This window comes from Sebastes fasciatus, chromosome 7, assembly GCF_043250625.1.
Source record: "Sebastes fasciatus isolate fSebFas1 chromosome 7, fSebFas1.pri, whole genome shotgun sequence".
NCBI lineage: Eukaryota > Metazoa > Chordata > Actinopteri > Perciformes > Sebastidae > Sebastes > Sebastes fasciatus.
The window spans coordinates 30,184,354-30,209,545 of NC_133801.1; the positions used below are offsets into that span (position 1 = coordinate 30,184,354).

A 25,192-nucleotide genomic window follows, 5' to 3' on the forward strand; every position below is an offset into this window, starting at 1 on the left:
TATACATACATTTGCATAAAGCAAGCAAGAGTATTAAATACTTGACAAATCTCCCTTTAAGGTATGTTCTGAACAGTGTGTGATTAATTATTTGAATCGACTGACAGCCCTACTTAAAATATTCTAACACGAAACGACATCAATGAATGGCTGCTATTTGTAAATCCAAATAGCCTAAAGCCATGGACAGATTATGAGATGGGCCCCCTGGACACCGTAAAAAGCCCCCCCCACCCCCTCCTACATGGAGCAAAACACCATGACTGCAAGCGGTTTTGTGGTTGTTTTGAGTCTCTTTATGGTCGTTTAATTGAGTTCCCTGTACCTGGTATAGGCCTGTTCAGTATGCATGATACTAGTAAGCCAACTGCATATCACCTTCTGACTCTGAAAGGGGGGGGTGCGTCAGGGGGGTACAATCTGATTCCGGGTTGAGAGAAACAGCAGAGGAGAGAACAGAAAAAAGGAAGGAGGGGGAAAGAGGACGAGGAGGAAAAGCTCAATAAGTTAAGTGGTTGTAATAATGTTCTGCCTCCTGACAAGCTGCTGGCAAACCCAGCCACCCTCACCCTCCCTGCCCATAACCCCTGCACGCAGCCTTGGCAACGGGCCCTGCTGGCAACGGGGCCTCCTCTCCTTGAGAGCAACAGGCTCGCCAGATAGAGGACATGGAGAGCTGGATGATGTAAAGCTGTGTGTGTGTGTGTGTGTGTGTGTGTGTAATAAATGTAGAGAGCTTTGCTGAGGGGAAAGACGCTGATGTGTGTGTGTGTGTGTGTGTGTGTGTGTGTGTGTGTGTGTGTGTGTGTGTGTGTGTGTGTGTGTGTGTGTGTCTGGTAGACCTGATATAAATGTGATAGATAGCTGCTGTAGGAATGACAAGGCAGTGTTGTGTGCATGTGTGAGCGTGTTTGTCTGCTAAATGCAAAGTGCTTGGCTGAGGGAGAGGCAGCACAGATCAGTCTGTCTGTGCATGTGTGTGTGTGTGTGTGCGTGTGTGTGTGCGTCACTATAAACCAGATAGAACGATCGCTTGGCAGAGGCACAGGCTCTTGTAAAGCTATGGGGATGAGATTTTAGTTGCTCTCGTAATGACAAGGCAATATGAGTGTGTGTGTGTGTGTGTGTGTGTCAGACCTGGTGGAAAATGAGCGCCTGGCTGATGTAGCCCCAGCTGGAGGTGGGACTGAGGTAGTGAATCAGCAGAAGCAGCAGCAGCATGAAGGCGATGCTGGCAAAGGCGTAGATGGCGTTGATCAGGAACATCATGACGGCGCAACCCACGATGCCCAACACGCACGTATGCCAGGTGAAGTAGCGAAAGGTTGGCCTGAGAAGAGGACGGGAGAGGAAAAGGTTATAGGGTGGAAGCATCACTTGTTTATATATTTCTGTGTTATAAGTACATTTACATTCAGATAAACCTAAAGCAAAGAACATATATTGATAAGAAGTGAAAGTCAGTTCCATTGCAACTACAGCGCCCAGCAGCAAAGTGATGCTTCCGCCATTTTGGACTGAAATCAACTACCGGACACCAGTAAAACGTCCGCCCACAAAGAGCCGTACAAAAGTAAAACTAAATTATTTCTATTCTATTGTCATAATTTAATGTCTCTAACGAAATATCCTGTGTTGAACAATAAAAAATATTATAAATATGCATACTATTATAACTATTCAACTATTATAACTATTATTATAACTATACAGCACTGCCTAGTTTGACCGTTTGATCGGAGTTCGCGAGTGATTGACAGCTGCTCAGAGACGGCAAGGCTCCAGCTCGGCTCTGATTGTTTTTTGTCCTCCGGTCTGTGAAATCTTGCAGATGTCATTAGGAGCACCGGAGGACTCAGAGGCATATGATTTTTTTCAAATTACCTGTCTCATGCACTATACTGTCAGGATATAGTGACCGTTTTATAAAAATCTCTATAAAAATAAAAGTGTCCGTACTGGGAAGTTGATTTATCTTCAAAAAAAAAAATGATCCTCTGATTTACAGACGTCTCTTTATACATCCATGGCAACGGACTCATTGGCGTTTTCAGTCCAAAAGCGCTTCTGAAGCGCCATCTAGCGGCTGTTGTCAAAAAGTACCGGAGTTTCGCCTCTTTGCTTCTATAATCTTTGCCTACAGTCCCTCACAGTGCATTAAAACATCCCTCCTTCCATCCTGGTGAAAGTTGTCCTTACTGACCATACTGAAATTGCCACAGTGTTTTCTTATCACCACTGCTATGGTACCGTTTCCAAGACTTGGGATATAATCTGCAAGACGTGAAAAGCAGTTATTCTGTTGCCGTTTAAAAAGGGACGTCGTCATTCAATAACACAAGGAAACACCCTGTGCTGAACTTGATAAATAAAAATCCTCCTTACATTGATTTGTTAAACTTGGGGGCAGCGCAACAAGCTGTAAACATGACATACTATCACCTTATCGAGCCGATACCGGCGAGCGTGGAAGCAAACAGTGGCTTTTTTTACACATCTGGCGGACAGACAAACATTAGCATTCATGTCTGTGGACATCTCTTTTCATACGCCAGCTCCTCAGGGAAATATCTGGCTCTTCAGCTACTGTAAGTCCTCCGCTATGTCCACCAGCTAGTCGCTGACTTTATCAGTCTGCTGTTTGGTGCAGGGCACAGTGGGTTTATCACACATTTTTCGCTGCCTGCGGCTGAAAACAAGGTCGGTGAGAGCAGGGGAAGCAAACTAAATAGTAGATGTTTACTGTATGTGTACTCTGTTCAGCTTTGTTGTCCCCGTTTTTAGCCGTATGTCTATTTCTGTGCATGTAAGAGAGCAGCAAAATACCAAATTACTCTGTATGCATTCACACTTACTTGGCTGATTCTGATTCTTCTGATTCTAAAGATACTCATGTCATTTGAGCCAATGTTAATATAAAAAAATATTGATCATTGGTAGCAGCTTTAAAGTCTGTTGATCAACTGTCACTTCTCTTTGAAGGTTTGTCCATTGTTGCTAATAGAGGCCTGATGTGTCCGGTCGAGAGCTGAACTTATTAACAGAGAAATGTCTTGAGCCTCGGTTACGCCTCGTTTCCACACAGCCCTCTCTGTGTACGTATGCAACTCAACCAACCAACTCAAACAAAACCCTGTGGAAATGAGGCGTTATACTCCCAAACGGACGTTTACACAGACAGCTGCTGACACTGTGGATGCGTAATAGTATACTGTCCGCTTGGAGGAAGCGTTCCACACATGTGCAGTAGATCTCCTCACTTGTAGCGCAGTGGCCGTGAGGAAACTCACAAAAAATTGGCAGTACGCGGACGTCCTTATCTCAAACCTGTAATTCGTAAAATACTAAGCATGTTGTCGGATGACGGACGCTACAATTATAAAGTGAAAGTGAAAGTGTCTGCTCTGTACGGAGTCTCGCAACAGAGTAGCAGGAGTCAGATTTGACACACGGGACGACAGAGAGTTGACAGACAGGCTGAGAATTTGGTGTCAAAGGCGCCTATTTGATAATATTTCGGATTTAAACCCAATGCTAATAGGGGAACCGTAACAATAATGAAGCAATATGTAATCTCTTGGTATGACACCGTGCAGCGGCGTCAGGTAGAAACCTGCGGCCTAGCAGTGGAAGCTCGATCGGAGAGGCCAGACATCCAACATTAAAGATCAAAGTGAGTTCTCTACCTATATTAAGCGTCACCTTTTCTTGTAAAACGTCCTGTGTAATCGGCAACACTGGAGTTGTCACGAGTTTATTAACCGGTGGGAAAATGTCCTCACCGTGGCATCCCTACAGCTACAAGGCACCACCACTCCGGGTGATTTATACAAACTTCAAGTGTGAGGTCTTCTTGAGGAACCTGACATATTCAAATTGACATCTTGTAAACATGATCTGACTCCATCTACAAAGACCAACTGAGGGACTTTCCGATACTGCTCTACGGTTTTGACTGCAACCTGTCATTTAAGTAATAACGTATGAACTTCTAAGTACATGTGGGTTATAATATGCGCTGCATCTTTGTTAAAAGTCCTTTAGAGGGGTGTTCTTTAGAGGATATGATAAGATAAACCTTCTGTTAGCTACTAGCTCACATCCAACCCCTCTGAAGAGACACTTCCTAAATGTCAGCGCTTTAGACTGGGAGGGATTTGACGAGCCACAGAGGATTTCGGTGAAAAAAACGGGAAGAATGAAATCAGATTCTCCTAACGTGATTATCCACCCACCTGAGTTCAACAAGCTAATGAAACATTGAAGTAGCAAGAGCACAGAAATACATTTTCAGGCAGAGTATTACTACTCGCTGACCTTATTCCCACGCTATTGAGTCCATTTTCAGAAAGCAATGGCAGATTTTTTTTAGTCAGATCCTCAATGATCTTTTCTACTTATGATCCCCTTTCTTTAAGGGCTGGAATGAGTTCGTTTTAGGATTTCACGGCACGAAAAAGTGGTTGACCGAGACTTGTTACTAGAGGGGTGGAGAGATTTATAGATATTACTGCTGCTTGTTGCGTAGTGAAGAGTCTCGACATCTATTGGATGGATTGCTCTGAAATTTGATACAGATATATCCATGGCGTGAATCCTGATGACTTTGTAATCACTATAGTGATCCCTCAACTCTTCATCTGGTGCAATCGTCAGGTCATATTATGTATTTGTACAGTACTTCAGTTTACGACCAACACTCCCGTTTTTCATTGCCCTCTACCGGTTTCCTCCCGGGGTCACAATTCTCCCGTATTTCTTTTTTTTTTCCTTTTAGTTATCACAACCTGTTTCTGGCTCTGTACAGCGAGTATAAGCACTATGGCTCTAAAAGTCTACTGTTTCCACCCGGACAACGATACAGCTACACCAAAATGTAGTTTTCCTGGCACGCGTGTGACGTGGAAGAGAGCTGGACACAACACAGTTTGGTGCTCATTTGAGCCGCGCTCGGTGGCGCGCTTTGCTCGACGCCGCAAAAAAAGCCTGTCGTGGCGCGGCACAAGCTGGTGGAAATAATGAGTTTCAGAGCGCGGTGGTTGCCGCTGTCACGTTGTGTCTGAAAGGGCCCTCAGTGAGTGAGAGATGGAGATTGAAATGGAGAGTTACTAAGAGAAAGAAATAATAATAAATAATAAAGTTCACGCCAGAGGGGCGAATTATTCAGTTTTCTTTCCTGATAATTAAAGGTTATTATTAGGGCTGTCAATCAGTTAACATATTTATTCACACATGTTGTATCTGTTCAAAAGATCAACGTGGGAGTGGGCAAATATGCTTTCTTTATGCAAATGCATGTATATATTTATTATTGGAAATCAATTAATAACACAAAACAATGACAGATATTGTCCAGAAACCCTCACAGGTACAGCATTTAGCATAAAAAAATATGCTCAGATCATAACATGGCAAACTGCAGCCCAACAGGCAACAACAGCTGTCAGTGTGTCAGTGTGCTGACTTGACTATGACTTGCCCCAAACTGCATGTGATTATCATAAAGTGGGCATGTCTGTAAAGGGGAGACTCGTGGGTACCCATAGAACCCATTTTCATTCACATATCTTGAGGTCAGAGGTCAAGGGACCCCTTTGAAAATGGCCATGACAGTTTTTCCTCGCCAAAATTTAGCTTAAGTTTGGAGCGTTATTTAATCTCAGCTAGTATGACTAATTCCTTAGGTTTTTCCAGTTTCATATGATGCCATTATCTTCACTCTAGGTTTAAAACTGAGCCCGCTACAACCTAAAGATCGCAAGTTGTGTTAATGCATTAAAGAAATCAGTGGCGTTAAAATGAATTTGCATTATAGTGTTATTATCGCGTTAACTTTGACAGCCCTAGTTATTATATTCATCATTATTATTATGAATTAATTCTGAAAGTCACCAGAATGCAGGAAACAGGGGGAGGACCCCCTGCTTTGGTTTCGAAATCCTCCCTATTTTTGAGGTCTCAAGGTTGGCAAGTATGACGAACAAATACCTGCAAAACTAATGACATTCCCATCAGCTTCAGTGATATAGTCAGTCATAGTGAGCATGTTAGTATGCCATTTTAAAACGTGCAAGCGCAACAGCTAGTGTAAAGCGGTAGGTCTCGGGCGCGCGGACTATGTTGAGTGTCTTCTGCTCTTTTGGTTCATGTACTATGTGCAGTAGTGCGAATGCAAAAATAGCCGGCTGACGTGGAATATAGATCAGAGGGTGTGGTGATTGGTGATAAATTCTCTCTCAGACAGCGACATCACTGGTCTCATCGCCTTGAAACAGCTGAGCCAATCACAGTGATGCATGACGACAACAAGCTCAACAAAATGATGATGCTTTCCTCAGGAAATCATTTTATTGTCTGGATGCTTCAAAGCAGCACGATGTGAAACACACAGAACCATAAATCTGCAGCCAGGGGCAGATGGTGTGACTTTATTTTAACAGTTAATTAGATAGAAACAAATAACTGTGAAGCCGTTTATACGCATGAATCTGCCGCTATTTCAGTCATAATTCTACTGTATCTCACATTAGGTAAATGGTCACAATACATCTTAAAATGTGACACAGCACCGTGATGCATTTCAAGAATAAAACATATTAATCTATAGATAAGTGCTGTATGCGTATTGCCATTGATAAGTAGTGCATTCATTAAGTTCTGAAGTATTAACATGGTTCCACTTTTACAGATTTTTTGAGTACATCTTTACTGCTGTCTTTGTACATGTTGAGTACATTCTGGTGGTGCTGATTTGTCTTTTAAGTCTGATGATCAGCATGTTGCTCTGATGAAGTGAAAGGAAGATACGAGACCGTGTGCATCTTCTTTTACTTTCAAAAAAGTAAAGAATATAAAATACAGCAATTTCATAAGAGTGAGTTAGCCATCTGGAAAATTAACCAACTTTCAGCAACGCTGAGGGAATCTGTTAAATAGCCGTTACACCCGTGGAAGAATGTCATCTGTCTGGGTTTCACTGGACAGTTTCAGTGTCACATGATGTTGTAAATGCTCCTTAACGCAATTCTTTAGGGAAACATTTCAGACTCTTAATATCTTGTTGTTTATTTAGAAATGTGGGGAATGAAAATAGTGAAATGTAATTAAAGGGAGAAAGTTCTAAGGAACGACGCATCACATATACTAAGATTTAGAAAAATAAACAAACCTTTCAAATACATTCTGTTTTTGTTGAGACTGCCAACTCATCTTTATTCAACTCAATGCTAATGTTTGAAGAACATCCTGTTCTTGCAGTGAGACTCTACTTGTGAATACTTGCTTGGCTTTTGACATCAGGATTTTTTTAAAAACCTCACTGTCTCATTTCACAGTGTTTGTGACTGATGCTCCAGCAGTCCAGGCCGCAGCTATCTGGTGTCATTGTACCACACCGTGCCATACAACCACTGCAAGTTGAATACGTATTAACAATATGTGGCAGGTGATATGGGGCATAAATATAAACATTAGCTATATACAGTATGCCCTCAAAAAGGGCAAACTCTTCTCAATCTTTTTTTTTTTTGGGGGGGGGGGGGGGGGAGAGGCACAAATAGTCAGTAGCAATATTTAACAAAATTATGTGCTTTTTCTAAATAAATTATATTAATAAATATTCAATTAAAGGGACTGTTTGTAACTTTTTAAGCGTATAAGTGTACCGGGTTGGGATCCCATGCACGCTCGCATATGCGCGCTCGCATATGTGCATATGCACCACGTTCGCATGTGGCCAGAGCCTCTGCTCCTCTGCCGGGCTCGCGTTCTCGCTCCACCTCTTTTGAGCGATGTTCGTTCATGTATATTTAGAGCGAGCAAGCGCGAGCCCGACGCTGACTTTCGTTGACTTAACAGCCACAGGTGCCGCTGTTAACAAGCATTTCTGAAAGTTACAAATAGTCCCATTAAAGGAATAATTTATTATTTTGGTAACACTAACTGATAACCATCATTTATAAATGGTAAATTGACATGATAATTAATGTTTACTAATTATTAGTAATGCTATTATTTCTGTTATTTTATCATTAGCTTGTGTAATATATGAGTTTATAAATTCTATATTGTATCATAGCTGATACGACACGATAACAATTACATTCTGATTACGTTAATAAACTATTTATTAACAGTTTATTGTTGCACATGTTATAACAGTTTAAATATTATATTAGATATTGGTTAGTAATTTCCAAATAATTTGTAAACCTTCAAGAAATCATTTGTAAAACATCTATAAACATTACATAGATAGATGGACCAGAAACCAATTATTAACCACTGACAAAGTATTAACTTTCTATTTAATTCATGTTTATAGACGCTTTATAAAGTATTTATTAACCATTTAACAAGGTATTATCATAATTATAATATAATATTTAAAACTTTATAATAGCCATCAAAATAATGTTTATAGATGGTTTACAAACTAATATATTAACCATCAACAAAGTGTTAAAAAATATCTATGTAATGTTTCTAGATGTTTTACAAACAATTTCTTTAAGGTTTACCAATATCTTAAATATTAACAAATACCTACATAGTATATAAAACGTTAGAATATGTGCAACAATAAACTGTTAAAATAACAAATTATAGCATTACTAATAATAAGTAAACATTGTTAATTATCATTTAGTTGTTTGTGAACAGTAAAATAACTAATATCGATGTTAATTAACTATCAATTTACCATTCATAAATGGTAATTAAGTGTAACCGTCCAATGTCGTCTCTATTTGATCATGTGACAAGACAATATGAAGGTGTGTATGTGTCGGTGAGTGCTTCATAGCTAGTAACTCTAGGGTCCGTCATAATAGCGTGCGCCGGGGCCTGTCGTAACTAACCAAAGTTACGCTGCAATATTGTTCTAAAAAGGTCAGATTTGAACCAAAAGTGATGTCTGAATGTCAATGTCAGACAAACTATAATTACTTCGACTCGAATTCTTCACACAAACACACAATTTCCTAATGCGTGACTGCACGGCGGAATCAAAGCAAATATGGAGTTAATGCCGGGAAAGGAGCAATAATAAAAACAAACACTGCACATGGATAATAAGCTGCCTCTGCAGACTGCTGTAGACCTCTCAGTGTTTGTGTGCATGAGCTTGAATTCATATATGCATGAAGTGCCTTGTTGTATTCATTGCACATGTATGGAGCTGTCAAAATATACTTTCATAACCGTGTGTGTCAATTAAGTGTAAATGAGTTGAAGGGGGGCTCAGAGTTGGGAGCTATGCGTAGGGGACGGGAGCGCTCACGTGTTTTGGAGGATCATGTAATTGACCCCAGATTCCCTGCAATAACTGCAGCCGAGTGGATAAACAGCCATTAAAATAGTCCCAGCTGTAATTACACGACGCGGCTCAAATGACCGACTGGCTTCCTCCTCGGATACATTAACAGATTTAGACTCTTTAAAGTAACCGCTGCCGAACACCAACGCAGCAGGAGAGTGTGAAAGTGTCGAGAGGATAGCAGGGGGGTCAGACCACCGGGGAAACTAAATGAAAAGAGTAGAGAGAGGGAGGGATCGAAACAGACGGCCACGAGACAGCCAGTAGCCCTTTTATTGGTCAAGTTTAAGTCTTTGATTAGGGAGGGGCAAAGGAATATGTGAGCCGGCCTGAGGTTTGAAACTGAATACTTTTAAAGAACAAAGCTGCTGAAAGCCAATCGTTTGCACTGATATTCAAGAGTCTCATCCTGTGTAACTGAGACAGTGAATCTGCCCCATTTGCCAAAATTATTCTTAGTATTTAGAACCAGATCAATAATGGATTTTTGAGGCAGATATCAAAATGGGAGAGTTGCTGATATTCATTTTCATCTAAGGATAACAATGTCAGTCTGTCAGCTGGTTCCACCACTTTGGTCCAGACTGAAATGTCTCAAAAACTATTGGATGGATTGCCAAGAAATCTGATATAGATATTCATGGTCCCCAGAGGATGAAGCCTAATAACTTAAGCTGGGTTTCCACCAAAAGTTTCTGGGACTTTTTAGCCAACAGCAGCTAACCTATGGGAAACACTGAATGGTAATAACTTGATCCTCTGGCTTTGGTTTATGCCCAAATACCAGCAAAACAACATGACATTCCCATGAGCCTCAGCTGTACTTTGTGTTTAGTGCTAATCAGCAGGTGGTGAACATGGTAAACATTACCAGCATTACCATCAACTGAGTTAGCATTTAGCTCAAAGCAACTCTGAGCCACCAGAAATTAGTTTTTTGTTAAAGGGACTCTATGTAAGAATCAGAAATTGCTTGTTAACAGTGACACCTGTGGCCATTAAGTCAACGAAAGTCAGCGTCCTGTTGCTCGCTCTACATAGACATGAACGAGCATCAGTCAAAACAGTGAGGCGACACGCATCAGCTAAAACCACAATATCACTCTATATTTCAGCTGCTTGGCAGTAATGTTAGCTGACCAGACGAAGGTCTCTCCATGAATCAATGCTGATACCATGTTTCCTGCTTCAGACTTCAGTCTTCTGCAGTGTGTAGTGTGCGCGCATGCGTGTGAGTGGTGGAGCAAGTGAGAACGAGTGCGGTGTGTGAGTGAAGGCAAACAGGCAGGCAGCGAAGCAGACACAGCATCGTCTCCCCCGTGTCCTCTGACCGCGGTCGGGGGGGTGGAGCAGGAAGAGTTGACACTGTTTTGCAAGACAGGCCTATATAACTTTGCGGGTTTTGGTGCTTCCGTGTAGTTTGTGTTGGAACAGCGTAGCCAAACGCGAGCGCACATTGGACACCAACCCGATTTATACATGTAAGAAGTTACAAACAGTACCTTTAAAGAATTGTGACCAAGATATGCACTGAGTAAGGACACTTTAAAGTAAAAAAAATTTACTTGTGAGTGCTCACTGGTGGACAAACTTTATATACGTTCCGATACAATATATCTCTGTTGTAGATCAGACTGTTTTCTACTGCAGTTTTCAAGTTTATTTGATATTTTTTACATCTCACCAATAAAAGGACCGAGAGAGCAAGAATCATCAGCATGCTGAAGTTGTCCTTTTCTGAGCAAAATATAAAACCTACTCCTAAAGCAATATTCCCTCTCTTGTCCCTTTGGTATCCTTTGGCATATAGCATCACACCGGCTGGGTTGCTTAACATGAGCCTGCTACAATATAAACACAAGATTTCTGTCTCTTTGAAATTCAAACAGTTGACTCTGCCATTTGGTGAGTTTTATCTGACTATTTGTAGGTGTACGCATTACAGACAAATTGCAAAAAACTTGTCCAGGTGGAAAATCCTCTGAAACAGCGTTTAGACCACACGGGACACTTCAACTCACCGCTGAATGTCACACTAGTGAAATTAGTTAGATGGCTATCAGCTCTTGAAGACGGAGTCGGACAGGTTTCATCGCGGGTGTTACTAAACCTGTGGAGTTAAACCCTCCCAGAGCACAGTGGAGTGATTTCTCCAGTGAGACTTTTGAAAGGAAATAATAATAAAACTAAGGCTGTCAATCGATTAAAATATTTAATAGCGATTGATCGCATGATTGTCCAAAGTTAATCACGACTACTCCCAAATGAATCACATTTTTTTATCTGTTCAAAATGTACCTTAAAGGGAGATTTGTCAAGTATTTAATACTCTTATCAACATGGGAGTGGGCAAATATGCTTGCTTTATGCAAATATATGTATATATGTATTATTGGAAATGAATTAACAACACAAAACAATGACAGATATTGGCCAGAAACCCTCACAAACGCTGGCAAACTGCAGCCCTACAGGCAACAACAGCTGTCAGTGTGTCAGTGTGCTGACTTGACTATGACTTGCCCCAAACTGCATGTGATTATCATAAAGTGGACATGTCTGTAAAGGGGAGACTCTTGGGTACCTATAGAACCCATTTTCATTCACATATCTTGAGGTCAGAGGTCAAGGGACCCCTTTGAAAATGGCCATGCCAGGTCTTTCTCACCAAAATTTTGTGTCAAGTTTGGAGCGTTATTTGCCCTCCTTCCTGACAAGCTAGTATGACATGGTTGGTACCAATGGATTGCTTAGGATTTCTTCAATCTAGCTTCAAAACGGAGAACACTACAACTTAAAAACAAATTGCATTAAAGAACTTAGTGGCGTTAAAACGACTTTGCGTTAACGTGTTATTATCGCGTTAACTTTGAAAGCCCTAAACAAAACATTGAATTGTTAAAACTCCGTAGGAAGCTTCATCATATTGTAAGTGGATTGCAATACCATCCAGCCTGAACTCGGTGTTGCACCGCACTGACCTACTGTCTTTAAACTTTGCTTTTATTTCTTCTTAGACTTGATCACTTAGCATCGGCGGTGTTCTCTGATCTCCTCCCTCTCTCCATCCCATCGGAGAGCAGGTGCAATTACGATAAAAGCTCGCCCACCCATCTCTTTTGTCTCTGAGGTCCCTCTATCATCAGCGGCAACGGTCCCCCTCCGCGCAATCGCCTCGCTCTCACCCCCTCAGCCGTCTCTCTTGTTCTCCAGCGACTGATGTCACTTAGCTGACACAGCAAAAGCACCCTGAAATAATCGCCGCCATCAAGTCCTTAGAGACATTAAGCAAAGGAAACAGATGAAGAATCCGGCCTTTAGCCAAAAAAACACGTCATAATTGAGGGAAAGCGGGGACAGAAACTTTATCCTGACACTCCCCCCCACACACACACACACACACACACACACACACACACACACACACACACACACACACACACACACACACACACACACACACACACACACACACACACACACACACACACACACACACACACACACACACACACACACACACACACACACACGGGGGCTGCCAGGTTCTATAAGTGAGGAGTCAGTGAGTGTATGAGACGTTACGTCAGGCAGCGTCCCAACACTGGCACTGGACTGACCTTAAGAAAACACTTAAGAACTTAAGAAGTAACTTGTTATTGGATCAGGGTGGTATAACATGGGAACCAATTCAGCTCAATGTATCTTGACCTAAAAACTACCTGAACACAGCTGCATGATGGGATGATTCTCAGGACTTTAACCTCAGCCCAACAGATTCAAGGACTCCTGTCATGATAATATAAGCGGTTACTGCATCATGTTTGGTCTTCTATTAACAGCAGCATCCTTTTTTAGTCTCTTCTTCGTCCGTGTGAATGGTATCCGTGAGTTTTGCCTCTTGTGTGTGTGTGTGTAGTGTCTCTGCAGGCCTCTATGGTACGGACTGGGTTTGGTGATGGTCCTACAAGCTCTGACATGGCAGCATCGTCTGATCTACAGTCTTCACTCCAAACACTAGAGTTGATACCGGTATCGGATACCGATACCGGTATCGGAAGTGCGTCCGATACTGCCCAAAATTCTGTCTCTGGTATCGGCGAGTACGCCAGTCTATGCACCGATCTGATACCATATTTCTCTAACCCAGAAAAAAATCGATGATTTTTCAACCGGAAATCAAATGTTCTTCGCTTGTGAAATTGCCAAGTTGAGATACAGTCTACTTATAAAATACCTGACAAAGAACCTGGAGAAACAATAGGGTCAGTATCAGCTCTAAATCAAACTATACAGCTCTGAATCTGTGGTTTGAGTTTAGGCACGCACCTTAAATCCTTAACCACCATCAAGTCATACCCCTCCATTAACAGATAATGATCCTCTAACAACCTACTTTCTCTCATCCATCCAGACACGGCTGATGACCCATCTGGATTTTTACGCACTCCAATCTGTCACATCACTCTGACTCCTATATTCGGACAAAGGTCGGGCCCGGCAGAGGACAGCGTATTGTTATTGGAGCTAATGGTTCAGCTGGTCAATTCACAGATTATTACAAAGACAATAAAAGGTAGCTGCAGAGAATGCTGCTGTAATTTGGACATGCCAGTTGTTGTTGCGTTTCAGCTGCCCACTCCGACTGAAGGTCATCGCCTGCGTGTGACCGAGTTCCGCGCTTTCCACAAACATCCTCTGGCATCAGCGTGCTGCAGCGCTCGGTTGTGTCCTGAATCCTGGCCAGTGACCCCGTGATACTGTGTGTGCACGTGTTTATGTGTGTTTGGTTAGTGTGTGTGTGTGTGTGTGTGTGTTCATGCGTATTTAAGCCACAAGCAGGAGTGGCCGGTGCCCATGCAGCATCAGCAGCAGGACACACAGTACCCCCCGAGGAACACTCCACACAGCTGGAGCCGCTGCTGATAAAGCTGCAGCCAACAGAAGCCTCCTCACACACAACACACACACACACAACACAACACAAAGATAAAACTGAAAACACACATAAAGGAAGGAAAATACTCACAAGCAAGCACACAAACACACACAGACACACACAGAGAGAGAGATAGTCCAAGAGACAGATGCACTCACACATCAATGATTAGAAAAAAAAAAAATCATCCAGCGTGACTTGGATCTCAGACACACAAACACAGTCTCCAAATCGCATACCTTCACTCTGCTGTTGTATACTCATGTGCACGCACGCACGTACACAAACAAACACAAACACACTTAACAAGCAGACATCTTTTCCGCTACATCATAATTTCAATCCCTCCCCTCCCCTACACACAACAACAAATTTAAGGGAAAGGGAAATATTTCTGCTAAATTAGTTATGCTAATTACAGAGCAGTTCTCAGGGGGAGAGACGGCGCTAAATGGCTTTTAATTCTTTTTGCCTGGAAAGAGACGTGGGAGAGAGCCAGACAGAGAGCGGGAGTGAAAGAAGCAGAGAACGCAAGCTGCAAAAAAAAAAAAAAAAAACATACACAAACAACTGGCGTTGAAATTTGCCCGGTGACACGGCAACTGGCAGAATTAACAAATCAGGGGAGCAGTAAGGAGGCCCACAGCGGGCGGCCGGCCAGACAACAGGCCGTCTTATCAGCTCCGGGGGCTCCGGGGTCCCCCGGCCGACGGGGAGAGATCAGCGAGAGGAAAGTTTTGCCGCTAACTTTGTGTCCTGCAGCCTTTGCCAGCGGTCACACAGTGATAACGAGGCATGAGCAGATAGCACACAGCGGCACTGTACATGGAAGGCACCAGAGGAAACACTGGGCACACTCGCTGTGTTTTGTACAGAAAGTTAGTTACAGCATTAATACTATAAAGCAGACACTGTATACTGATGTTCACAGCGCACTCTTGTGGCAGGTGAAATTGATGCATTTTAACTAGGGCTGTCAATCCATTAAAATATCTCATCACGATTAATTGCACATTTTGTATCTGTTCAAAATGTACCTTAAAAGGAGATTTGAATAGTATTTAATACTCTTATCAACATGGGAGTAGACAAATATGCTGCTTTATGCAAATGTATGTAAATATCTATTATTGGAAATCAATTAACAACACAAAACAATGACAAATATTGTCCAGAAACCCTCACAGGTACTGCAATTAGCATAAAAAATATGCTCAAATCACAACATTACAAACTGCAGCCCAACAGATAACAGCTGTCAGTGTGTCAGTGTGCTGACATGATCAAAACTGCATGTGATTATCATAAAGTGGGCATGTCTGTAAAGGGGAGACTCGTTGGTAGCCACAGACCCCATTTTCATTCAAATATCTCGAGATCAGAGGTCAAAGGACCCCTTTGAAAATGGCCATGACAGTTTTTCCTCACCAAAATTTAGCACACGTTTGGAGCGTTATTTATCCTCCTTTCCAACAAGCTAGTATGACATGGTTGGTACAAGGGCTGGGTGATATGGCCTAAAAATAATATCGCAATATTTTTAGGCTATATCGCAATACACGATACATTGTATACTGCGATATTTTCAAATATCCTCTAAGCACTTCATAAATGCTCGATTTAACCCTTTGATGCATACAATCACACCAATATGATGATTCTTATAATCCTTGCAACATATGTCTGTGGTTGCAAAATGAAGTCTGATTGTATAGAAGTTTATGAGAAAATGAGCCTACTTCTCACTTGATTTATTACCTCAGTAAACATTGTAAACATGAGTTTATGGTCTCAATGACTAGTTTCAAGTCTTCTTCAATACAGCATGATGTTCATTTAGTAAATTATGATCCCATTTAGAGTCAAATAGACCATAAAGCAGGGGATGCTTTAGGGCGTGGCTACCTTGTGAATGACAGATCGCTTAAACTTATAACTTTAACCCTTTCACAGTGTGTTTTCAGTTCATGAAAGTTAATTGTAACATTTTGGTCTGCCTGAAAATGTCTTATTCAGCATTTGGTTGTACTTAGCTCCACCCTCTCGTGTTATTTCTGGTTGCAGAAATCCAACATGGAGACGGCAAAAAACCAAGATGGCAACGGCCAAAAGCCAAAATGTCGAACTTGAGGCTTCAAAACAGAAGTCTACAAACCAATGGGTGACGTCACGGTGACAACGTCCACTTCTTATAGAGAGTAATATCTAACTATAAAGAAAGGAATCTCTGTCTGTCCAAGGTGTTGAATCTGGTGCAATTTTGCCAGATGGTGGCACTATAACAATTAACTTCACGCTTTGGCCTGTAACTTTTGAACCATAAGTCTCAGAAACCAAATGTTGTGGGTCCAGACGAATCTATCCATATAAGCCACGCCCATTATGTCTATATTGATTTTCAGCCACTTAGAATTTTGTCCAAATCTGACTTTTTGCAATGTCACCAAATTTGGTACTGACCATTTCTGGTTCCAAGTCAGAAAAAGTTACTTCTTTGGATTCTTTTTTTGGATACAGTTTTTCTAAGTTAGCTCAAATGTTGTGGGCAGGGCTTATATTACAAAAAAATTTCATATCTCCTGAATGGTTTGCGACCACATTTGGTGGACATGTGTAGATGTAATGTCCGAGTGACCATGGCAAATTTGGTGCCATTTGGCCAATAGGTGGCGCTCTTCACACTTGGTTTGTATAAGCAGCCATACCAAGGTTCTCGACAACGCTGCAAGCAGAACCAAGTATCGGCCCCGTTCCAAATAGGCACTGCACTAGTATGCTACAAAGGCTCGTTAGCAGACAAAACATGGAGTTATTTCTCCTACATAATATGGTTCGAGAGCTCACAATGGAACTACTTTCACCATGCAGTCTTATCAGCACTAAAAAAAGGACTGCTCTGAAGTTTTTGGCATATTGTTCTATTGTCATCTTCACTAAAATGTGACAAGAGAAGTTTGTTCCAAACATCATCTCTGTGTTCACGTTTAAACTAAGTAAAGGAAGCAGTCCAATATTCAACCAATCCACTAACATCATCCTACAAAGTATTCAGAAGCACCACAGTTGAATAAAATCCCACTGTGCTGAGAGTCAATATTACAGGATGATAATTATTTTGTTTTCCAGATGTACAGTATGTTTACACTGTCTGGTGCTGATTCCAACTAGACGTGACTGATGTGTCCTTGATGTGGAAAGCCGCAAATGTTCTCACACGTCTTGCGACTCATTTCCAACTATCACTGCGGAGGAATATATAACACCGGAATGCAGCGCTGGAGGCGATCTGTCACAACAAAAAAAGTGATGCATGGTGTTTAAACACTTTCTCTCCTCCATAACAAATAAAAACGGTTGCGGTTGTCATGTTTGAAATGTACTTCACAGCCAGCGGAGGAGTTTAATCAAGGAGGGTATGTCTTTAGAAAAACAATATAGGTTATTGGATTTGGGGGTGCACTTTTATAAATTAAAGGTTTGGATGACAACATTCCATTTTGTGACACCATCAACACTTCACACAGAAAATATAGAATAAGTCATAAAAAAGTTGCAGAGTGAATGGAAAAGCCAGGCAGCGCTGACGCCGTGATGTAATCATCGAGCTACACTACACACACTGTCCTCGGGTTATGCTACTGTTGTGTGGAAATGGCTTCGGGGAGCTTTTATAAATCAGGATCATTGCAAGTGTCCTAGGAATACAAACAACACACACACACACACACACACACACACACACACACACACACACACACACACACACACACACACACACACAAACACTGTAAATTTAAATCTCTAAACATCTCCACGCGCTGTTACTTGAGCATCCAGTTCAGGCTGCGCCCCCCGCAAAAACAAACACACACACACAGTTTTATTGTCAGTCCCTCTCCAACGCGGGGCTATAAGCAGTGGCCAGTTTTATGACTTTTAATTAGTACACTGTCACCATAGCAGCATCCAGCTGGCAAACAACCACATCTTTACACACATAACGTAAACAATGGCAGAGGTAGAAAAAGAGAGGAGGAGTGTGTTTAGTGAGGAAAATGTGCTGCAGAAAGTCACGTCGCAGGGTGTCGGCCGTAGGCCTTCATTATGACAGGTTAAAGGAACACTTCACCCCCGAAATTACAATTTGTATATCAATTACTTGAACTTGAATTCTTGTAGAAAACTGCTTTTCCCGCATGCCTCCGCGGTGAACGGAGAATCCAAAAACGGAGAAAAAAAGTCTTGCTGAATTGAAGTAAATAGCAAACAACAGCAAAAGTATACGTCAAAACATCCGTTTACAAACTCTCACGCTCATGCAGTAAAATTCAAGTCTCATTTATCCAGTCGAATGCTCACTACTTCCCAAACACATGCATTTCCGCTTAAACAGGCGGCTATGACATGCTATAACAGGCAGGCACGCTACTCATCCGAGCACTACTTTTGCTGTTGTGCCCGTTTACAACCAGAGGGCAACCTCTGGGTCTGAAAAGTGAAGCCAAAGCTCAACTTGCATTCTTTCTAACAGCCAGTAGGGGGCGACTCCTCTGGTTGCAAAAAGAAGTCTGATTGTATAGAAGTCTATGAGAAAATGAGCCTACTTCTCACTTGATTTATTACCTCAGTAAACATTGTAAACATGAGTTTATGGTCTCAATGCCTAGTTTCAAGTCTTCTTCAATACAGCATGGTGTTCATTTAGTAAATTATGGTCCCATTTAGAGTCAAATAGACCATAAAGCAGGGGATGCTTTAGGGCGTGGCTACCTTGTGATTGACAGGTCACTACCACGGAGTTGTCCGGTCTGGGAGTCGTCAGTGTTTTCTTCTTAGAACTTTAATCCTTTCACAGTGTGTTTTCAGTTCTTGAACGATAATTATGACCTTTTTGGTCGCCTAGAAATGTCTTATTCAGCATTTGGTTGTACTTAGCTCCTCCCTCTTGTGTCACTTGGTTGCAAACAACCAAGATGGCGACTCAAGGCTTCAAAACGGCAGCTCACAAACCAATAGGTGACGTCACGGTGACTACGTCCACTCCTTATATACAGTTTGTGTTTATAATTCACTAAGACTTTTCTCGTTTTTTTTGTATTCTCTGTTCACCGTGGAGGAATGTGAGAAGTTTTCTTCAATATTTCTAGGTAACACGGGGCGAGTAATTGGTAAATGTTAAATGGACTTGCATTTTTATGGTGCCTTATTAGTCTTATCTGTGATATACACATGGTCATTTCAGGGTTGAAGTATTCCTTTAACTGTGTGTATGTGTATGTGTATGTGTATGTGTATGTGTATGTGTATGTGTGTGTACCTGAAATTAGGTGCAGAGGCCCATTCCAGAGCGAGGCAGGCCAAGTCCACAGCCGCATACACCAACAGGAAGAAGATGGTCACAATACTGGCGATGGTGTTGAGCTTCCCTGAAAACAGCACCAGCTGGAAAGAAAGGACAAAACAAAGGAAGAGGGAGGGGAAGAAAGAAGAACGTGTCATTCCAAAGTGGGACAGAAGAGTGCAGTTTAATGCCTTTTTCATGACCTTTTCCAGCACCCACCTACCTCCAAAAATGTATCCCTAAAATATGAAGTCAATCAGTTGATTTGCATGTTCATGTGCTCTTTGAGTGAAAATAAGGCGATGAATCATCTGATTTAGAAGTAACTGACACAGTTTACCTCACTGCCATCTATCTTCACATGGAAAGAGGCGACACAAGCTCATGTATCAGTCTCTAATGCCCCCTATGTGCTGTACGGGAGCTAAAGGCTTTAAGACATTTAACACTAAACGCTGTTTTGAATAATATATGGTATTTCCAAAAGAAAAGTTCAATTACCTTGTTAAAGATTCTTAAAATGGCATCTCCTCCCTCTCCCTCATTGAAAAAATCCAGCATTTATGACGATGCAAATATATTTCATTTCAAAAGTTTAACTGCTGGACACCAGATGTCTCGTACTTCACTGAAACTCTCGTGTGCTGGAAGTTTCAAGGTGAGAACACAGAAACTTTCCCCCCTTTCAGCAGATGAATGTGAAAACAGCTTTCTAGTGTCAAACTCTGCACAGCGAATGTCAAACATCCACGTGAAGTAACAATAAGCAGAACACATTTTTGAGTGGAGGGGGACTTTTTACTGATTTCTCAGATGTTTGTTAAAATTTTACTGAATCCTATAATCCAATATCAAATACATTTATCAACCAAATACTTTCAAATCCCTTTTTGTAAGTAAGCAATTAAAGTTATAAATAACTAAAACTTGATTCAAGATTAATTTTAAATCTGTAATCTCCTTCACTAAAACACTACAGGTTTTAGTGGTAGCCTGATTAATGTTCACATCCTGTAGCTAAAACGTAAAAATGATATAAAATGTTGCACTTCTGCTTAGGGCTGTCGCAATAACAGCATTACTGCAATACTATTGACAAGTCAACCGCAGGGAATGGCAAGCAACCACTGAAACCGTTATGTTCACGTTCTTATTTTTTTTAATTCATTGCGATGGGATACCATGCAACAAACACCAGCCGCGTGATCGCCTGGTCACCGAGAGGGTAAAACAGTAAAAACGCTGCGTTCGTCACCGTCACTTTTTTACCCAGCTGTCCAATCACAATGGAGAAGGGGCACGTAAACTACATGACTAACAGAGTTATTTTATGTAACAAACATAATTATTTTAACCCAAACAACGATATTTTCCTAAACCCAACCAAGTAGTTTTGTTGCCTTAACAGCGCAGGTGCACTGATCGCTCGTGTTGCTGGACATTCGTAGAAGAGCGCACAAAAAATAATAAAACAACTGTTCGTAAGATATCATACGAACTGTTGTATGAGGAGGATATGTTGCATAAACACACATCGACGTGTCTTTATTCGGACAACAGCCCATGGTTTAGCTACAGCTAAAATTACATTTGATGCATCATATTACCCCCAAAAGAACATTCAAAAATGGATGAAACGTCATAGCTAACTAAAAATGAGACACCTGCTACATGAATGCTTTATACATAACTCATTTTCTCTTCAATAAAGACGAGTGACGAGAACTAAAAGGTCTGATAAAATCTTGTTAACAAATATTTTGCCATTTTTATACAATTAAAAAATGTATGCCTTAAAAATAATTTGAAAATGTTATAATGAAAAATGAAAATTCTACACGTAGGGGCTTTACAGTAAGAAAGCTGTTATCAAGGCCGCAGGTTCCACAAAGTTTTTAAGTCAACAATCTCCAGCTAATTGACCATATTGGATGGATAGAAACCTTATAGAAGATTTCCTGCTGTTAGATATGATTATCTTTCTGCACTGTAGGTGGGAGTTGACGTGAAGGTCAGATGTGACCAACATGTAGGAAGCAAGACGCTGTTAAAATTAAATTGTTCTACATTTTACCGAGGACCACTGCGGCACCGCAGGTGGTCCCCGGGCTCCACTTGGTGAGCCACTGATGGAGGCTAATGTTCGGTCTTAATTAAGATGGTATCTAGGCTGCTGTTGGGCTGCATGCAGTCAGCTCTGTTAGCTGTGGCGGCTACGTGACAACACAGTCGGGTCGAGTTACATTCTGAATTCTCGGCGCCTGATTCGGAGGGAGAGTCGTATAATGCATGAGATTCACCCTCGCTCTCTGACTGAGGAGTACCAGATGACTCCTAATAGAGGAGCGAAATGACGACCCCATTATAAGTGCTGCTGCCTGCCGTGATCTCCGACACCAGAAATGTGTGGACAGGGCTGTGTGTATCTCTCTGTGGGTTACCACAGATGTGAAAGCCAAGAATGAAAGCACTGTTTCACCTGCATTACATCTGCCTATAACTACCGCAATTATAGTCACATTTATTATGTCTCTAGAAAGCAGCAAATATTTATGTGAACACAGTAGAATTTTGTATTTTAAAGCTACTATGTTTGAATCTTTGGCCACTTCTGGGTAGCGCAATGAGCTGTAAACACAACATGGATGCACAGTATCATCACAATCAAAGCTGCTTTGGTGAACTTAGTTAGCGTACAGTTGCCCGTTAACACATCAGGCAGACACAGATCAACATTAGCTTCTTGTGTCTGGACAAATTTGATTCAACTTCACTCTCATGCTCCACTGTGTTCACCAGCTAGTGGCTAACTTTGTCTATTTGCTGTTTGGTGCTGGGCAGGTAGTGTACAAGGGGTCTACGGTGGTAGATCCTAGAAGTAGGGCTGTCAAACTTAACGCGATTATAACGCAAATTTGTTTTAATGCCACTAATGTCTTTATTGCATTAACGCAACTTGCGATTTTTAAGGTTGTAGCGGGCTCAGTTTTAAAGCTAGAAGAGAAGGTACTGGTATCATATGAAACTAGAAAAACCTAGGAATCCATTGTACCAACCATGTCATACTAGCTTGTTGTGAAAGAGGTTAAATAACGCTCCCAAATTGCACAAAATGTTGGTGAGGAAAAACTAGCATGGCCATTTTCAAAGGGTCCCTTGACCTCTGACCTCAAGATACGTGAATGAAAATGGGTTCTATGGGTACCCACGAGTCTCCCCTTTACATACATGCCCACTTTATGATAATCACATGCAGTTTGGGGCAAGTCATAGTGAAGTCAGCACACTGACACACTGACAGCTGTTGTTGCCTGTTGGGCTGCAGTTTGCCATGTTGTGATTTGAGCATATTTTTTATGCTAAATGTAGTACCTGTGAGGGTTTCTGGACAATATTTGTCATTGTTTTGTTTCATTAATTGATTTCCAATAATAAATATATACATATATTTGCATGAAGCAAGCATATTTGCCCACTCCCATGTTAACAAGAGTATTAAATACTTGACAAATCTCCCTGCAAGGTACATATTAAACAGATAAAAAAATTTTGATTAATTTGCGATTAATATTCTTACTTATCATTTAAATATACATTATAATAATATCGATTGACAGCCCTAGAAATAATTGATGTTTTGTGTTGTTTTTAAATTTTTGCCTATTTGAAGTCTGTTATTTGTGTTTTTATGTGGTGTTTGTGTGAAACTTTAACACCGCCATCTTATCCAGCTCCCCCTTTGTAAATGAGATTCAGAATCCCAAACGGGATTATCCTGGGTAAATAAAGATTAAATAAAATAAAAATAAAAGATTATGCTTGGCTTTTTTCACTGAAAATAGCCTCCTGCTGTGAAAATGAAGTTGATGAGAGCAGTGAGAGTGAACCAAAACAGTAAAATTATAGGCTGGAAAACCACAACTTAAAAAAAGCTAATAGAAGCTAAAGATTAAGATAAATCTCTGTGGGTAGGTCACTATACTGTAAGTGACACCTTACACATTACATTAGTCATTTGATACACTGTTAAAATAAAAAATATATATATATATATATGGTCGGTGCAGCTTTACAGGTTTAAGGAGCTGTAGTAGTTTCAAGGAAATCCCAGTTTTGTCAACTGTATGCACAATTAATTTATTATCTAATCAGATATGTATTTATTTATTTATTAAGTCAGGTTTATGCTGCTTTCCTCTCATATTAAAGTTATCAGACTGATCATTGTCTCACTTGTAAATACAGCTCACATCTGAGCAGTAATTACAACTAGGATTCTCTTTGTGAAAGTAGATATATTGGACTCAAAAAAGAACGATATGGAAGACTATCTAGAGAAAAGTAAACAAACATGAACGCCCCAACACACAGCTGGAGTCCATCATTCAAAGTAACTGCACCCTAATTTAATGCAATATTGGTATTTGCACACTATTTCTATCCCCACACACATGGTCAGCTGTGCCCATCACACAACTGTAGCTTAACTATTCATTCAGTGCGTAAATTACACTCGTTACCAACAAGCAACACTTTCAAGTTATAACAATTGAAATCGTCCCCCATCGCATCCTTCCATTCCACATGCGCCACACACCTTCCTACAAAGTGTGCATAAACATGAAATCTTTCAGGCAAAGGCAATTATTAGTTCTTCTGTACTGAATGAAATGGAAATTCTGGGGGAATGTTTCATCATCATCATCAAGTGTGCTTTCTTTTCCTGTATGCGATTGATAACGCAGAGCGAGAGGTAACTACTGTTCTGTGCAAACACAGAGCGTAGTCTTTTCTCTCCAATTATCATGTGGTTTGCGAGAAACTCCGCTGGAGTTGGAGTACATTTTCTCGAGCTCAAGGGCACATCATGGAGGGCAGAAAGTAGCAACTCTGTGATCGCTAACTTTGTGACCATGAAGCAGAAGTAAACTGAAGGGGAGAGAGGGGATAGAAGGTAATGATGGGCAATTGAGATTAATGATGTCACGTTATTGACAGGCGGTCAGAAAGATAGAGAGAAAATGACAAACCGAGGGAGCAATGAGAGCAAAAGAAAGAAGAAGAAGAAGAGTGGAAGAGATGAGATGGAAAGAAGAGAGAAAAAAGAAGAGAGCGGCTAAGAGAGCATCTCTGACCTCTGGCAGTCAAAGTCAGTGGGTGTCTCTCCAGCGCTCCCCTGGGAGCCGGCTCTACCAGAGCATTAATTAGCCATTAACTCAGACACAGGCTAGCATGGACAACTGCTGTCACCGTGCACAACGCGTGCATGCGCGCGTGCGTGCACACACGCACATTAAATCTCTCCCGGGTATGTTTTTGTGTGGTGGTTTGAAAGACTGTTTTTACTGGAAAGCAGAGTGCATAAATTGACATAAATTTCAGTGGAATAAGTGGGCTCACACAGACACTTTTATTAAATAAAAAGAACTGAGTGGAAGCAGTCAAGTAATGCTTTGGATTACAAAGCCAATGCTTTTCCAGAAACGTCTCCAGGTTGCTTGCTTAAATGCGTGCTTGGGTTCAGATGCAGATACAGCATGGCTAATGAAGCGATCAGTTACAGGAAATAAATACTTTAGAGTTTAACCGACAAGCA

The 25,192-nt window shown here is 41.2% G+C and overlaps 1 protein-coding gene across 2 annotated transcripts in view; it reads right to left on the reverse strand.

Annotated features, from left to right (window-relative positions):
- Window positions 1-25,192, reverse strand: part of LOC141770562 (solute carrier family 12 member 9) — a 94,387-nt gene that overhangs the window by 17,400 nt on the left and 51,795 nt on the right. For both annotated transcript variants that reach the window (XR_012594590.1, XM_074640223.1), the window contains exons 9-10: window positions 19,573-19,697; window positions 1,138-1,330 (exon numbers count right to left, since the gene is read on the reverse strand). Coding sequence is in view for 1 of the 2 variants with exons in the window: in XM_074640223.1 (XP_074496324.1) it covers window positions 1,138-1,330; window positions 19,573-19,697 (318 nt within the window). In the remaining variant the exon portion in view is untranslated. The remainder of the gene's footprint in view (window positions 1-1,137; window positions 1,331-19,572; window positions 19,698-25,192) is intronic.